This window comes from Rhododendron vialii, chromosome 6a (genome assembly GCF_030253575.1).
Source record: "Rhododendron vialii isolate Sample 1 chromosome 6a, ASM3025357v1".
Lineage (NCBI taxonomy): Eukaryota > Viridiplantae > Streptophyta > Magnoliopsida > Ericales > Ericaceae > Rhododendron > Rhododendron vialii.
In genome coordinates this window covers 6641815-6659029 of record NC_080562.1, presented here as the reverse complement: position 1 = coordinate 6659029, position 17215 = coordinate 6641815, and the positions used below count along the sequence as shown (strand labels likewise).

Here is a 17215-nt window from a genome sequence, read left to right as displayed (position 1 = left end):
GAATGGAGTTGGTGTGTTACAAGCACAAGTAGAGAATGGAGTTGGCGTGTTACCAAAGTCGGAATAGGTTACTTTTGATGTCCCGCTCATTTTAGAAGATTTCATAGAGCCAAAGCTTGATAGTTGCTTGTATGAGATGCCTCTTGAATTGTCTATGGCTCAAGATGTTCAAGTGTGTGTTACGTTGGTACCTCATCTAGCTACAAAGTTACTAAAAGAGGGGAGAGACTATTTAGAACACCTTGAAGATCCTTTGGGAATGATGTTCACTCGAGAAAGTCTGGGGTATGATCTTGAACATGTGGTGAAGTTGAATTTTCTCTATGCGAAGGTTGATGATTCTTGTGACGTTTTGGAACCAAGTGTAGTCACCTATGTTTAGGAAGTGTTGAGCCTTAAAAGGCATGGCAAATGGGTGATTTCTAGGCACATAAGCAAGGACACGGCGGATGTACACAAATGGAAACTCGTATTGAAGATGGGTTATTGCATGATTGTGGCGTGGATCAAAATATGCAGCCGCATGCCTACTTCGGAGCTGCATAATAAATACTTCTAAAGTTCTATATTTTCCTTGATTTAGTTGTCTTGAGTCATTTTGTCCAACTTGAGGACAAATTGTTTTCTTTAGAAGGGGTGTATAATGCAGTAGGATTTAGGGGTATTGCTGTCATTTTAGTGTCTTTAATGTGTGTAGGATTTTGAATCTATAAATAGGTGTCTTGCGCCCTCATTAGTTAGTTTTTGATATATTGATAATAGATATTTAAGATCTTTTGCTCATTGTATTCCCCTTCGAGGGATTTATATTTGGTTTACATAACACACAAACACACACACACACACACACACACACACAGAGAGAGAGAGAGAGAGAGAGAGAGAGGCATTTGAATTGAATCTCATGTTGTAATACAGATTTTAGAGAATTGCAACCTCTTAAATGGCAATCACTGTAATTACACGAGTGTTCAAAGGATAAACATTTTTCTGCACTGAATACTGCTGTGGAGCTTCTGTTAACAAAAATCAATATTGACTTTACAAACAAAAGCCATAAAAAGCTAGTACAAACAAAAGCCATAAAAAGCTAATACACATGGGGGCCAAAATGAAAAAAAATCAAAGAGCACTCAATTCACAAACTATGGGCTGTTGAAAGTATATCTTCACTTAAAGCAACTGTTATTGGCAGAAACGTGTACAAAAAAGTGGAGACCACCACCACCACAAGCACGATCTCCGATCTCTATTCCTCGCTGTATCCTACTACCACTGCCTGATTTGCTGGCATTTATCCGTGTGACCAGTCCGGCGACCCATTGATAGCATCAGACTGCTTTACAAGATGGTCCCCATGCAATAATCGCAGCTTTTGAATTTCAGCAATTGCACCTACTTTAACCTAAATCCTATTCGTCCATGACAGCTATACGCAGTGATCCTCCATGTCACCAATTCACAAAATGTCTGGTTCCTAGAAACGAGAAGTAAAAACAAAGGAAAACAAAGAGAAGACACTTAAGTTTGTTTCATGGCGTGTGGAAGGCTGTGATACCGATAACTAAACGAGGGGAAATGTGGAAAGAAAATGATGCTTGATTGAAAGAGAGATGTTCACAAGAGAGAGAATGAGTAAGCGTATTCCGAATTTACATGTCCATTACAAATGAGGTACTTGTTTATTTATAGACAAGCTTTTTCACAATAATACAAAACCTAGATTAATTGGCATACTTAGTCTAGTACAACTTTTAGACTAACGTATACACAATTAGACTAATAGGGGTTGGCTAGGGGTGCCCCAACTCATTAGCAACCACGATTTCATGTAGGGTTCAAAACCAAGTGTGTGGGCCCTACATGATTATGTAGTTGTCAAAGGAGTTGGGACACCAACCGGCCATGCCCCAGTACCGCTCAATAATCACACTCCTTAAGGCTAAATGGTTACAGAAGCAAGTGACTTGGTGAACCTACCACATTACGAAGAAGCCTAACCTTGATTCCCACTTCCAAAGTAGAACATGACATTTGTATTGGCTACCTCTTTACAGCGTATTAAACTAATCACAATTCACAAAAGATCACTATCCATCTTGGTATAGTTATGATTCTTATAAATATCACTTAGGGAAGTAATTCCGCATTCCGCTAGTTTACATCCACACTCTTTGTTTTGTCTTTAATGGCTTGAATCAACTATTAACTGTTAATTCTCTTTTTTCAGACGAAAGGAAAATGTAATAAGTTCGCATGTACAAAGACAAAAAGGAGGAGTTGAACCTATAAATGGGTAGTGCTAAATCATTTCTCTACTCTCTATTAAGACCAACTTGTTTTTGGCAAGTGTCATATAAATAAGAAACTTTTCCGGATGACTGTATGGTTAGAATATAAAACATTGTTCCCTAGAGATTAGGAAACTAATTAGGAGATTCACAAGGAAGACCAATTCATCAAAGATAGTGAGATTACCTGTAATTACTTTTAGGCCCTTCACTGTAACGTGTTGGGGTTGTGTTGAGTCAAAGATGGATATACAAGAGCGAATACTAGCTAACGACGGTGATATATCACATCCGGAAGAGCCTGCGGCCGAGGCCTTGCCTTCATGATTGTTTCATCACTGTGCCTGATCCACTCTGAGAGTCTCCAGGGTTTCTGCCACTTCCATTTGAACTGTAAAAGCCACTGGTGGTGACTTCTCTTCCACCTCCATAGCTTCCCACCAGCTTGGCCTACAGCTGATAATTTCTTCATTGACAACTGCCCAATTGGTACCATCTGCATATAGGGAACATCCTCTCAAATTACTTACCAAAAACGAGGAATAGGCTACCGATACTAACATTAAGCATAAGCAGGAAAACAACCTTTCGTGTCTGATCCATAAAGGCTGCTGACTCTCTCACTGAACCATTAGCAATGCCAGCTGTATATTTGAGCTGTTTCGGTGCCGGAACAGACATTGGAGACAAGGGACCACTCATGTCATCAGCAAAGTGTTTCAGAGAATTGGGAGAGTTATCCTGTTTGAAAAAAATAAACTTAAAAGTAAATCTCTGTGCATGTATGCATAGATACATGGGATATTCAAAGCTTCAAAGGGGTCCCCCTACCTATCTGGGGACACTGTAAACGCGTTACATTGTTCTTGTGGTGAATGAGCGACAATATAGAAGCAACCATGAGAGAGAGAGTATATTTTAAGAAAGAGAAAAATGAACAAAAGTTCTGCAGACATTAAAACTCCTTTTGTAAGACAACTTTCAAGACTCTGGTACTTTGGGAAAAACCATTGATCTGAGTCGCCACATGGAACTCCGTCAAGAGACCCATACTCAAACTACGATGGAAAGTTCAATGTTCAAAATATTTTGATTTATAATACATTTTCTTTGGTAGGCATGAAGCTTTCAGCTATTTGCTACGAGTCTAATGCCAAATTAGAAAATTATCATACTGAACAAAAAAAAACAAAAAAACTAGACATTACAACTTTACAAGTAATCTCACCGAAGCTGAAGAGGCCAATGCAATCGCACCAGCTTGTTCTCTGAGTTTTAGTTCCTTCTCAACCTCCTTTCTCCGTAATTCACTCTGTCTCAGTAGACCTACAAGTTCTTTCAGTTGTTCTTTCATCTCCTTAGTCTCCATTTCTGTCTCCCAAATTTGGCACCTGTTTCAGCAGACACACTTATTTTGTAAACTTTATGAACTACTATATTGCAAAACATTGTCTTAATCTGATACTAAAAATTGACCGTTGCAGATAACAGCAGTAAAAATTAAAATCAGGTAGCCTGCCTTTTCTTTTTCTAAAAGCTCAAAGCAACTTACAGAACTGACTGCAAGATATTTAGGTCGAACGACTTATATTTAGTTTTAATAGAATCAAGATTCTGGTAAATTTCATAGAATAACCGCTACCCACCTGAACTTCTGACATTGTTCAAAGAGTTGGTGTGTGAAAAATAAAAGACATTGCCTATCTACCTCTAGATGTCTCCTATGATCCCAACTCCTAAAGCACCCAGGTGGGATTAAATTGCATCCCAACTGAATATTCAAAAGAACTTTCCATGGTTGTAACAAGATACTGTATGCTATTAATCAAAGATTCTAAGCCTATCGCAACATATTATAGGTTACCTACTCAGTGACATATTTAGCATCTCAATGCTAACTAACACATGTACACAAGAATCAAACATTGTTTCCAGGTGAATTTTCAAAACTGATCCCTGACACCCTGACCCTCCTACTACATTCCATTATCCATCAACTGGGCACTCAAATCTAAACCCATTCACCACATGGTTATGTCTAAATAACTTACGTGAGGGTAATTTGTGGTATAATCAGCTTTTACATTCTTTCATTTAGTTACTAAACTGTAAACATATCCTTTCCGTGAATTAGCAACCCTCGGCATTTGTCACATGATTTCTATATCAAGACTCGGTCAATAAAACAAAAACCATACCAAGAAACCATGATAAAATTATTCAGTGTGCCAGTAGAATGAAGGAAACACCTTGCATCCGCGAGGGAATTGAACATATACTGAAGTAAGCTCTTTGCATCTCCCATTGAACGCAACTGGTTCCACCGTCCGCGATTACTGAAGGCACGCTCCCTTTCTTCCGCTTCCGAAAGTTGTGAAGCCATTGCTACGAGTGAATGTGATGAAATGCTAAGCATGTTCTCAAGAGACGATATTCTTGCCATTCTCGCATTTGGGGACATTGAGGACACCCTGGACAAATGAAAATAGCTACAATGGTAATAAATACCAAACAATTCTCTCTCTCGTCAGCATCAAATATCAATGAAATACAGAGAGAAAAAGGTTCACCTGGAAAACCCATTCTTTCCTTTAGGAGGGGTAAGCCCCTTTGAAGCAAATTCGTCAACTTGTCTCAACACTGCTAACTCCTCTGCTAGGGCAGCTCTTCTGGAGAAGTTAGAACATTTGTTTTGAAACTACACCAACTAGCAAGCAAACATTATAGACTAAAACAACTTCAAACCGAGTACATACACTTGGCTTTGCTTCTCATATTCATAGCGTACTTCATGAACATTCACCATGACTTCAAGCTCGTGATCAAGCCAACGTTGCAAGGATTTTTCATTGATCTGAAAAGGAACTTGGGTTATACTTGTTTTGGAATCGAAGTGTAAAACAGCATGATTAACATCTTTCAAGAAGAGGAGCATAGCTGCTTACCTGACCATTTGCCCCATTTCCATTGGTAATTGCTGGAAGAGATCGAATTATCAGAAAAGTGGTATATAGAAGGGAGGGTCAAATTATATAAATCCTACTTGTTTTTAAGAAGAGGTTTGATTGAACACAGAACTGGGGTTCCAAACAAGTCGCTTGTCGAAGCATTTGTACAATTGAAATGCAAATACATACCAGAGTTGTCACGGGATACAGACTTGCGTGCTTCTAGCAATTCTTTTAGCCTCTTGGTGGCCACTGCAGCCTCTTCAGTTTTTCTTTGAAGCACCTGAAAGAAATTTTAGAGTGAATTCAATAAACAGAGACAATAGCATGTTGACAAGATAAGCATTTCAGGAGCTTACGAGCCAAAAGAGGCTAATTGAATTTAGTCCTCTTAGAGTATACTTCACAACTGAAGGAAAGCAAACAAATGCACAATCAAAGACAAATGCTCACAAGTTTCTGACGCTGATTTAGAGCTTGTAACTTATGCCTTTCATACTCGTTCCTCCTCCCTTCCTTCCGTAACTACATTTTCAAAAGACAAAATCAGCAGATAGAACAAGAAAGGAAAAAAATGAAGACAATTCATCTAGCCAAATTCAAAATAAATGAATAGGCATACATGTTCAAAGGTAACTCATCGGCAACCCAAGGGTTTTTAAAGGCCCTTGGATGATCACTAAAATGAGGTCACTATATTGGGCCATTGGGTACTTAATGGCCTTTGGCAAGAGAGTTTAAAAAGTTGGTGGGCCTTGGGTAGTGGGTTTAGCGGCCTAATGGTTGCCACCTCTCCATTTAGCAACTCATGCGTCTTACAGGGAGACTTTTAGTAGCATAAATAAGTAAACAGCTACTCTGAATCTCTGATAAACACCCACAAAGAATATAGATGTAAACACCCATAGATACAGCGAAACACAATTCGAAGGGGAGAAGCAGAATGCACATGGGAAACAACTTCAAATGGATAAACCAAGAGTCCAAGACCCACGCTCCCACAAGCCCAAGCTTTGATACCAAGTTAGATCAGTAATTGTTCGAAAAACTTAAGTTGTTGAGGAAACAACTTCGTAATACAACTGTTTTCGGTTAGCGGCAGGGAAACAATCTGAGAGGCCTAATTGTTGACTTTAAAGGTTTATTCTTGATCACAGAATAGCACATGGAAGTGGCACAATTGATTTTGCAGGCTCGACTATTTTGCTTCCTGGTTTACAAAAACTATTATTTCGCGTCTTTTTCAAATTATGGTGCCACGAAGTACACAAGTTGTCTTCCCAACATCTTCAATCCAAAGATAGCAAAAGGAAGATAAAAAAATTGCACCTGCAGCAGTTCCTTTTCACGAGAGGCCTTCCATTGTCGAAATTGTTCTGCCTCTTGTTTTATCTTGTGTTGCAATTGAACCTAAAACCTCAGAAAGAATTAGAAGCATATATACAAAAATCAACAAGATGATGGTGATAAAAAAAAAAGACACTTATCAACCTTTTGTGCCTTGATGAACTGTATTTCTTCTTGCAACCGTTTTGCTGCTTCATCACTTTTCTGCTTTTGCTTTAAAAGCTGAACCTGGTTCTCTTGTTTTTTCTTAAGGTCCTGAATCTGTTGGGGTTAAATGTTGGATTTTTTCAGTTAGAATACACTAAGATAAGTGACATACTATTTACCCAAAAATAACAGTAGTTGGTGAAAGTATCACCTGTGCCTCAAGTGCTTTTAGTTTCTGGGCATGGACATCTTGAAATTTCTGTGTATGTCCATCTGTATTAGCAGCACGATTCTCTACTTCAGCCAATAAACGATCCCTTTCTTGCTGCATTGATACAAAGCTGAAAAAAGTGAACATCAATTTTCAAGGTCATGCAGACTATACTAAGAAGAGTTTCTAGTAACCTGAACAGTTCTTTTCTCATCCTCAAGTTCCATGATTTTCTTTCCAAAATGCTGCTTAAGGGCCACTGTGTCAAATCCTCCAACAAGTTTCATCTCCGACTGCAATCAAATGCCAAAATGCCTAGAATAAGTAAGAACCGATCATGTGCATAGGCAACATTTTAGGATCCAGATGATAATTATGAAACAGCAACTTTGAAATATAAGAAACGAAACAAGCGTTTTCGCAGAAAGTGCTTGATGAATAAATGTGTACATGATAAGAAGTTGTGATTACATATTAGTGCTGCCATGCGGTAGCATTGTTAAACAACAAAAGCTCAAACTATAAAGGTAGCATGACTAAAACAAAATTCATAAATATTGAGGAAGACTCAGTAGCACCTTTAATTGGCAACCAAAAAATGCAATTCGGCATATAGTTTCTCCCATTTAACGTGCCAAACTTGGATTAAATACTAATCACTTATAAGTAGAATATCGTCACGACCTTTCAACTTCCAAGGAAACTGATCTCAGATCAAGCCCTCCCTCTTATACAATCTGATTGACTTATTTGGGTGCATTGTGGTCGAGTGTGGTCTAATGGCATATTCTCGATAAGTTTTGAAATAATGAAGGAATCCAGAAAATGGAAAGTTGTAGTGTTGTACACCAGCTAGAAACTCCTAATTGATCCTATTCTTCCTTACATGAAGACTTGAACCATGCCACAGCGTTTACTAACTGAAACATCAAGCATGACCTAGAAATTCTTTCGGGAAATTTTAAATAGTTATCAATACAAAACATGCATTAGGAATCGCTGCGCTAAACAAACATTCCTGCAATCCCATTTTCGTGGGTTTGTCAGACCAAAACTGTACCTCTTTCTGCTCCAAACGTCTATTTAACTCATTCAACTCTTTATCCATAGAATTCTGCAGGAGCGTATGCTCCCACTCTTTTGCTACTTCTTCATCAATTTCCCCAGTATCAGCTACAAAAAGTTAACATTTTTTGGTAAGTAAAAAAAGCTCAGAGAAAATGAAAAAGAAACAGGAATAAACTTAAAACAAATAACTAAACAAAAAGCTCATCCTTCGTAGTTTTGGAATGCAACCCATAGTGTTCAAGTCGTCAATTGAAAATTGGATCCTTATCCAAGTTATAAAGGGGAGATATCACACCTGTCATATTGTCACCCATTTGATAATCAGTCGAGTCAATGCTTTGCAAGCCCCTCTTAAGTCCTTCATTTTTCATAGAACAGGTGCTACCAACCTGAAGGATAAAGCTCAATGCGTGAGTACCATAGGGTTCAAACAAAACAATCATAAGCAAGTTTTATAAGGTCTCCAACTAAAACAAAGCACAAAGCATTTAAACAAAACAAGAACAATCCTTAGTAAGAAGTTATGAGTCCAAATCTATCACATACTTGAATGTCTGTTTCAAATTGCTCTGTAACAGCACATCTGCTGTGATATTCATGAAGTTTCCGACAAAGATCCTCGTTAGTAGCCTCAAGCCATGCAATCCTTTCTTTTAGAACCTAAAGAGCAGTAACATAACACCCAACAACTTTCCTCATATGAATTCTCCCCGAAGGAAATAAAAATAAAAAATGACCACGAAGTTAATGTAGAGCCATCAACATAATAGTACGTTGTGATCAAGTACCTGCATTTCACCAGATGAAGCTCCTCCCCCACGTGCACAAAGTTCCGCCTGTAAGTATTCTAACTGTTGGCGCATCTTCAACATCTCACTGGACATCGGATCTCTGTTGACCTGCTCGAATAAATCCTTGTTTAGACACCTCGGAATAAGGTAAGGAAAAAATAAAGCCCATCTACATGTAGCAGAAAGGTAAAGGGGAAGAGGAGAGGCTAGGAGGGGAGGAAGAGAGGTTGTTAATGGTGGTTATTAGACTCACAACAGGCTTATTCTGGATGTTCCGAGCACGATTTGCATACTTTAGTGTGTTAAGAGTTTCCTCCGCATTTATATCAGCAGGACTGATGCAGGCTGGAAAGAAGTAGTTTAATGGGCATAAGAAACAGGAAACACGCAAGAGAACATAAACGTTTTAATGTAAGTATCACATCTCATTGTGCAATCAGAAAAGAGAACATGGTGTCAGGAAAGAACATGGGAGCTACAATGTTTCCATTTCTGTCGGCCATAAAATAAAAAACGAAAAAGCAACAGAGAAAGTTATAATATTGATACATCAACTTGCACCCACCAATACGATCTTGTTTGAAAATCGCAATAATGGAAATAAAGAATCACACATCAGGGTTGCATAAACAGCTTAGACCAGCATGACATCAGTTGTACAAAACTTCTTTAACTTCTCATTTTACTATTTTAGGTACTGTAAATGGTATCAGTTTGACAAGAAAAGCCATTTTCTTAGCCATGAAGACATGTTCGTGTTCTAAAAAGAACTTACTAAGTCACGACAATGTGTATGAGCAAAGAAATTTCAAACATGGAAATATCAAATATTTCATGCAGGAAACTAGGACCAGCGAATGGCGCATAATTAGGACCGCTTAGTCATGAAAAATATCTCATGCCATGATTAAGTATTCATGTACAAAGAGACAAAAAGGAAAAGTTACCAATCATGACTGTTCTGCTGTTACCACCAAGGGAATCCTGCCAAAATGCAAGAAACTTAACAGAGTAAGAATGCAAAATTGTAAAAGCAAACAAAGAGACAGATAAACGAATAAAGAGAAGATTAAAAGAGAAGAATAGAGCAACAATGAACATTTCTGCAACCATTTGTGCCAGCAGGTGATTGATGCACCGTGATTCAAATGGATTTGTGGTTTGGTTGAATTCAACCTTATCCGATGAGTATCCATCTCTATTAAAATGTTTAACACTTTTTATTTGTTCTATAGATGCTTATGTTAACACCTGTCTATCTTGGTTCATCTCCACCATCATACTTCTAACTCTGCAGCACTGTTTACTTGATAAGCAGTTTTTAGTTGCACCATCGAGATGCTACAACAGATGTCAGCCATGATGAAGTGTTTACTGTACACCGTAAAGTTTCAGAATATCCAAAACGAGCAAGGAGAGGCTATGTTATCACCTTAGTCAAATAACTGATTAACTTTGGTTTCTTTTTAGAAGGTCAAATATATTATTTTATAGTATCTTGACCCTTTTTTCCCTCTTTAGCTCCTTGAGTTCTGTAATCTTGAAGAATGCCCTTCTAGGCATTTGTCTTCGTTCTTTGGTATCAATAATTTTCTTCCTTACCCCGAATAAAAGACAATTATGAAAAAACGAGGGAAGAAATTCACTGCAATAGATACTCATATAGTTCATCATCTTATCAAACTCCAGGAAAAAATAATCTATAATAATTGAAACATCTAACACGGAAAGTGTCTAACCTGCAAAAGCCTAGTAAGTTTACTGTCTCGATAAGGTACATGTACACCTTCTTTCCTCTTTTTTTCATCACCAAGTGCGCTGATAACATTACCAAGTGCAAGAAGACCCTTGTTTATGTGAACTCCTGAAAAGGGATAGCACTTTGGATAACTCTTGCATGAGCACAAGTGCCTTTAGATGCAACTGACAACTGAAAAACAAGTTCCTCACCTTCCTTAAAACGAAGGCCATCAGAACCTGTTCTTTTGGCTCGCTCTGATCCCGCAAGATCCACTAAGTGCAATTTGGCACATAAATATTCTTCGCTCATATCATTAAGACTGTTATCACCAGGGATAGCTGAATTGACCTTACGCATTTGCTCTAATGTGATGGTGAAGATGGCATGTGAACGACTGAAAAACAAACAAAAAACCAATGGAAATTGTTATTGCCAATGGCAACTACTGCAAATTTAACGACAGATTGCAATTTAAGAAAGTCCACTATCTGAAGAATCAATTGGTAAATAATTGTTCCCCACCCAGCCAGTCCGTTAACACTTGAAATGACTACCAACATGGACGACACATGAAAAACAGGAATTTGAAATTGAAATCAAGACATATAACTGTGTATATTGTCTAATTATGGAAGTTCAAGGTCTGGAGTTTACTGTACGATGGCGGCTTCATTATGCACCTATAGGTCCCAGATAGTAGAAAAACACTATATATTCTCTTTCAAAGAGGGAACATCTGTATTCTATGAGGTACTATGGATAAAAGTACAGAAATGTGAAGTAAACCTGGACTGATTATTCATGTTTGTGCTTCCTGTCGCCCTATTCAAAGATCCCTGTTCCAGGTAGGCGGCCATTTCTTTTAGGGTTGTGACACCAACTTCAGTTGATCCTGCGAGAGTGATAACCCCATTTGATGTCTCACGAATTTGTATGGGCGGCTTCCCAGGAACAGTTACTTTCCCGACATGCCCATTTGTAGTTTCTGATTTATTCACAGCTGTGGGATCCAGCAAGTCTCGTACTTCTTCTTTTAGGATCTTCACATCAAAATTTTCAAGTTAAACACTTGCTATGGAAATTGATGTCAGCATATTACTCACGATTCACGAGAAGTGCAATGCCCTAGAAAAGATCTCCATGGAGTGATGAGCAAGTTAACAAAAACAGAAACTAATGACTGATAATGGCAAACCACAAATGAAGATTTCAAGTCATGAGGTACGGTAACATAGAGTACAGATACTTTGAAGCAAAGTCCCACGTCACCTGGGTACCAATGCGATATCAAGTATATAAGCATGAGGGCACATTCACTTCAATAGCTAGCTTTTGAAGTTGAGTTCTTCCCAAGACCGTGTAACATGGTATCAAAGCTAGGTACCAGAGCTGGTTAGGGTGCGTGTCCTTGCCCTACACGCGACAGGTGCTGCCAAGGGAGCACGTTGCACGTGAGGGAGGGTGTGAAGCGAAGTCTCACATCGCCCGGGTACCAACGTAATATGAAGTATATAAACATGAGGGCACCCTCACTTCAATAGCTAACTTCAATAGCTAGCTTTTGAAGTTGCGTTCTACCCAAGACCGTGAAACAGTGTAACTCATACTTGATGTCATTTACTCATAATAAGAAGTTTTGCACCTTCACTTGAGAAACAACATATTTATGGTACAGAATGAGTGCACAAGATATAAAGAACAAGAAAGCTTAGACCTAATTAATTGGAAGAACGAAGTATAAGTTAGGAACGGAAACTTCCAAATTAAAATCTACAGAACCTCCTGATTTCATTTGAGTTTTACAGAAGTCAAGAACTTGGGACAATATTTTTGGACTAAACTCAACTAATTATTCAGTTTTCATACATGTGTTGCAGATTAGCTACAACAGTTAACATAAATGTCCAAGCATTCCAAAATTTGGATTAGTGTTGTGTCTTGGTACACCAAAAAAGTTGTTTACAGTTATGGTACTTACATTTACTGCTTGTAATATTACTATTGTAAAAACTAGGCCACTATTAACTAACCTTATTCACACTCCCCTTTTAGCAGAAAGTGTCAATAACACTCCTTTAATGTCGTTTTCTTTTACCATAATCCACCGTCAATATGATCTTCCAACCAAGTACCAACTACCACCAATGTCTAAGTACTATCCATCATAGTTAAAGAATCAACAAATATACATGTAATTGCCAAGCAAAAAAAAAAAACGAATATACATGTAAAAATAAGAAGAGGAAACAATTTAATATACCTCAATGAAGGAAACATGCAACTGAAATTCAGTTTGATGCTTCAGAGTTTCAATCTTGCTGAACAAAGCATTCATAACTTGAGGAATCAATCCGGTTTGGCTACCATCTTTAAAGCTAGTACCCATCGTGTAGGTTTTCCCTGAACCCGTCTGCAGCACATTGAAATGGCATCTATTACAGATTGCATTGAGTTGCAATGCAGAAAAAGGCACTTCCCTAGGAACAACAAAAGCTTTACCTGACCATAAGCGAGAACAGTCGCATTATATCCTTGGAATAAACCATCGACAAGTGGAGCAACACACTCTTCAAACATGGCAGATGGTGAAGAACCGGTACTGCCGTAGACATGATCAAATGTAAATGAATGAGTGCCAATTTGCACCTGCAATATAGGAACAACCAACATTAACCCTTAATGGATCAATATATGGACAAGCAGCCTGAGTATCATGCGAACTATATAAGAATCAAAGATTAATTGTATTTAGTCAAGAAGGGAGAACCTACTTATCCAAACAAAAATAAAAAATTAGAGGAGAAGTTGAAACTAAGTTTTCCTGCCAATATGTAGCAGTTTCTATCTCATGAAAGATGACCTATCCACAAGAAAAGTCCCAGAATTGTGCAAAATCATATTCCTGTCAGACCAACTAAGCATCAATTGCAGATATCAAAAGTTCAATGAGAACATTAGTTGCAGAGCAACTACAAAGCAAGAATGGATTGGCTGAAGAAATTAATCTATCCAAAAACGGACGAAGTAGAAGTCTAATTACAACAACAAAGAGGAAGAATATGTTTGCGTTCGACTCCCATATACAAGATATATGCATCTTCTTCTTCTTCTTCTTTTTGATCGGCAAAGAAAGTGATATATGCACCTATTGAGCCTGCCACATTGCAAAATTGCAACCGGAAGCCTAGAACTGTTTTCGTTAATTGGAATTAATGGTTGAGATCCACTTGGAAAAGAATTTAGAAAGACGTTCACATAGGTTGGTTTTCATATAGGATAGGCTATACTAGAATGACAAGAATGACAAAGAAACTGCAAATCATCTGATCCAAATTAAGGAAAGAAGTTAAAAACAAAAACCTAGGCATCATGTCATGGAACAACGGCTACTACCCTTCCTTTTTTAGCCTTAAACCAGTCAAAATTAAGAACTGGAAAATCCATCACAGCAGCTAACAAAAGGCAACCCAGAAACAAATTTGATGCTTCAAGCATTTTTGTATACCGTTTTCTTTCACTCATAAAACTATCTGGCTTTAGTTCATCAACCCGAATGATGAATAAAGAAATGTAAAAAAAGAAGAATTTTTTTTTATAGATTCTTTGAATTTCTATGTATGCTAAAGGACTACTACTAATATTGTGGATTGATGTAGACCCTCACACAAGCTATAGAAAAGTCCAATCCAAAAAAAGTGAACTCTTCAATTTAACAAAATTTTAGTATTCCAGTAAAGTTTTGACAACCCCGATAATAAAAGCACCCAAATATGTCTAAAACTATTTACCCAAAAAAAATGTCTAAAACCCAAAATTAAAATAATAAACCCATAATGACTAACACTTTAATTTCGCAAAAATTATGCCTGGTAGTGGTATTCCCATAAACTTTTGACAACCCCAATAATAAAAGCACCCAAATATGCTTAAACATCAAATTAAAATATTAAATCGATAATGACAACACTTTAATTTATCAAAATTTATGCCTTGTAGTTGTACTCCCATAAACTTTTGCCAAACCCAATAATAAAAAAGCACCAGAAAATGTTTACAACTCGAATTAAAATAATAAATCGATAATGACACCACAACACCTATTATTGTAGTCAAACATGCATGACAGGCTCTTGGATTTCTCAACACTCGTTGTTCTTAAGATCCAGATCTCCAAGAAGAACTCATCCTTTAAACCCAAAGGAGAATTCAGAAAGCGAATTACGGAAAAAACACTGAGATTTCTGCAAGGATTAGAATTTTGACATTCGCGTTATGAGTGCGAGAGCGTCACCTGAGGTTTCGCGGGGACCACGGTAACGCAATCGACACAGCCTTGGAGCCGCTCATCGCCGATGAGTGGGCGGATGTGGACGGCGACTTTTACGCAGCAGTTCTCCGTCGCCGCCGACACTTCCATCGGAAGCAGAGGAGAGAGAGAGAGAAGTAGAAAGCTCAAGAGAGAGAGAGAGAGAGAGAGAGAGAGAGAGAGGGAGGGAGAGAAGTGGAAAGCTCAAATAGTTATTGTGAGAAAATAATGCTGGAGAGTGAGTTGAAAACAACGGCTTTTTTTTCACGGAGTTATAGAAATTTGAGGACAGGGAATGCGATGGAGTAACAGCAGAAGATACAGGAAAGGAATGGAGAGAGAGAGGGAAAAAGAAAGGGAGAGAGAGAGATAGTTGCAGACAATCTACAGAGTGAGAGGGAGGGAATTATAGAGAGAGAGTTAAGGAGAGAGAAAAGGGTAGTTGGGGGAACTGTAATAAAGTAATGAAAGGGAGCTGCTGTATGTAGGCTTTATGTATAAGTGTATAACTGTATGTAGGTACTGTATGTGTATATGGAGAAGATAGATATTCGATGCCCCGTGGGCAAGGTTGAGAACGAATCTTCACGACACATTGATGCAGCGTGTGATGTTTAAACTCGTCGTATCGGTGTGCGATTCAAATTTGTATTTCATTTTATTGAGTCTATAGACGCCATATCAATATGTATTCTAGAAACATGCTCAACCTCACCCACGGAGCATTTGAATATCTTCTGATATGTATGCATATACAGAAGGGACAACAACCACTATCATTTTCCTGGGTCTTCACTGCTAGACGGCTGTTAACTCTGCTATCGATGCTTCTTCGGCAATCTTTCCCGATTTACCCCTAGTCCCTACCCGGTTCGGTACAGCTCTTGCGTTCTCGGGCGTCATTCCCATTTTGCCCCCACCGGTGTCTCACTCTCTCCCACGCACGGTGTAGAGGCGACAATGCCACGTACGTAGATGCGATTGTGTTGGGTTTATTGCATTTTGTACCCGAGTGTTGCTACAGGTACCGAAATTGGGGGACCGAAATCGGACCGACGGCCGCCGGCGGGCCGTCTCCGGCCACCGGACGGCCGATCCGAGCCGTCCAAAAATTCTAAAAAAAAAAACCGAGGGGCCCCACGCGGGAATCAACGTCATCCGAGGTGTGTAGGGTGCTTGATCGGAGCACCCCTTTTCGTGTGTATATGTAAATTTCCCCTCGGTTTTTTTTTTTAGAATTTTTGGACGGCTCGGATCGGCCGTCCGGTGGCCGGAGACGGCCCGCCGGCGGCCGTCGGTCCGATTTCGGTCCCCCAATTTCGGTACCTGTAGCATTTTTGTTTTGTACCCCCCCCCCCCCCCTAATTTACTTGGTTATGCTCATACTGGCCCTTACTTTTACGTATTTGTGGTGATTATAGTATCAAAATATTTCTCGACCAACTAATTTGGTACATTTTATCTCGAGTTCCTTGTACATTATAAGCTTTAGATAGATACCGATTACCACCCACAAGTTATCGATATTGAGTAAGTCAGGTTAGTAGTAATAAGAAATGACTACAATATCTCCAAATTTAAGCATTTCCTCAACAAGCACTTGACATCCTAATAGAGAAATGGCTTTCAAACATAAAGGATCAAAGAAAGAAATTTTAATCTTCTTCGTTATGAAGGACAAAGCACAACATTGTCAAACTTTCAAAAGTCCCTGCATTTTCCTAGTAGTTACCTTCGAAGCCATTTTCTTTTTCAAATACAAAGGACATAATAGCATCTCCAATCCAATACTCTATTTGAGAGTATCAAAATACTCTATTTTATTCATAAAGTGATTTTAGAGGAAATTACTATTCATATTTACTCCAACTACAAACCCTCTATTTATTCATAAAGTGATTTTAGAGGAGATCCTCCATATTTTCTCCCATCCTCTAAATATGGAGGATCAAAATCTCATCCTCTCAAATAGAGGATGCTTGAGAGGATGGGTTGGAGGAATTCCATACTCTCAAATGGAGGAATAGAGCATGGGTTGGAGATGCTCTAAACATGAAAGGATCCTCCTATTGATCCGTATATAAACACACCTTCATTACCCAAAAGGTACATGATTCTTGCTACCTAATTGCTAGAGTATTTTCTGCACTTTTCACCTACAAAATGGACTTAGGGTGTTTTCCACCAACTAAAATAAGTTTGTATTTATTTTTTGATTTAAAGATAATGTATTGTGAGAGACTAATCTGTTTCGTAAAGCGAAAAATAAGGACTTAAAAATAATAATCTTAGCAAAACAGGGCCTTACTTAGACATCAAAGGAGTATTTGTTGACACAACACAAATGTCCTTAGCTTTTTACTAG

General features: G+C 38.4%; 1 protein-coding gene across 3 annotated transcripts; it reads right to left on the bottom strand.

Annotated features, from left to right (window-relative positions):
* Positions 1-919: 919 nt before the first annotated feature.
* LOC131331243 (kinesin-like protein KIN-4A) lies at positions 920-15311 on the bottom strand. Of its 3 annotated transcripts, none has more exons than XR_009201340.1 (26): positions 14836-15311; positions 13044-13190; positions 12805-12954; positions 11331-11584; positions 10754-10938; positions 10543-10667; positions 9751-9787; positions 9057-9148; positions 8801-8911; positions 8559-8672; positions 8308-8401; positions 8005-8117; positions 7139-7237; positions 6945-7058; positions 6731-6847; positions 6569-6649; positions 5693-5764; positions 5429-5522; positions 5237-5268; positions 5048-5145; positions 4862-4960; positions 4541-4762; positions 3520-3682; positions 2877-3032; positions 2474-2787; positions 920-1473 (listed from the first exon to the last, which is right to left on the bottom strand). XR_009201340.1 is itself a non-coding variant. In XM_058365126.1 (25 exons), exons 1-25 carry the CDS (start codon positions 14959-14961, stop codon positions 2560-2562), a joined length of 3123 nt encoding a protein of 1040 aa, XP_058221109.1. In that variant the 5' UTR covers positions 14962-15311; the 3' UTR covers positions 920-2559. The 3 variants fall into 3 exon arrangements, 1 of the variants encoding a protein (XP_058221109.1); XR_009201339.1 differs by having other exon boundaries at positions 920-1477; positions 2479-2787; XM_058365126.1 differs by having other exon boundaries at positions 920-2787.
* Positions 15312-17215: the final 1904 nt, after the last annotated feature.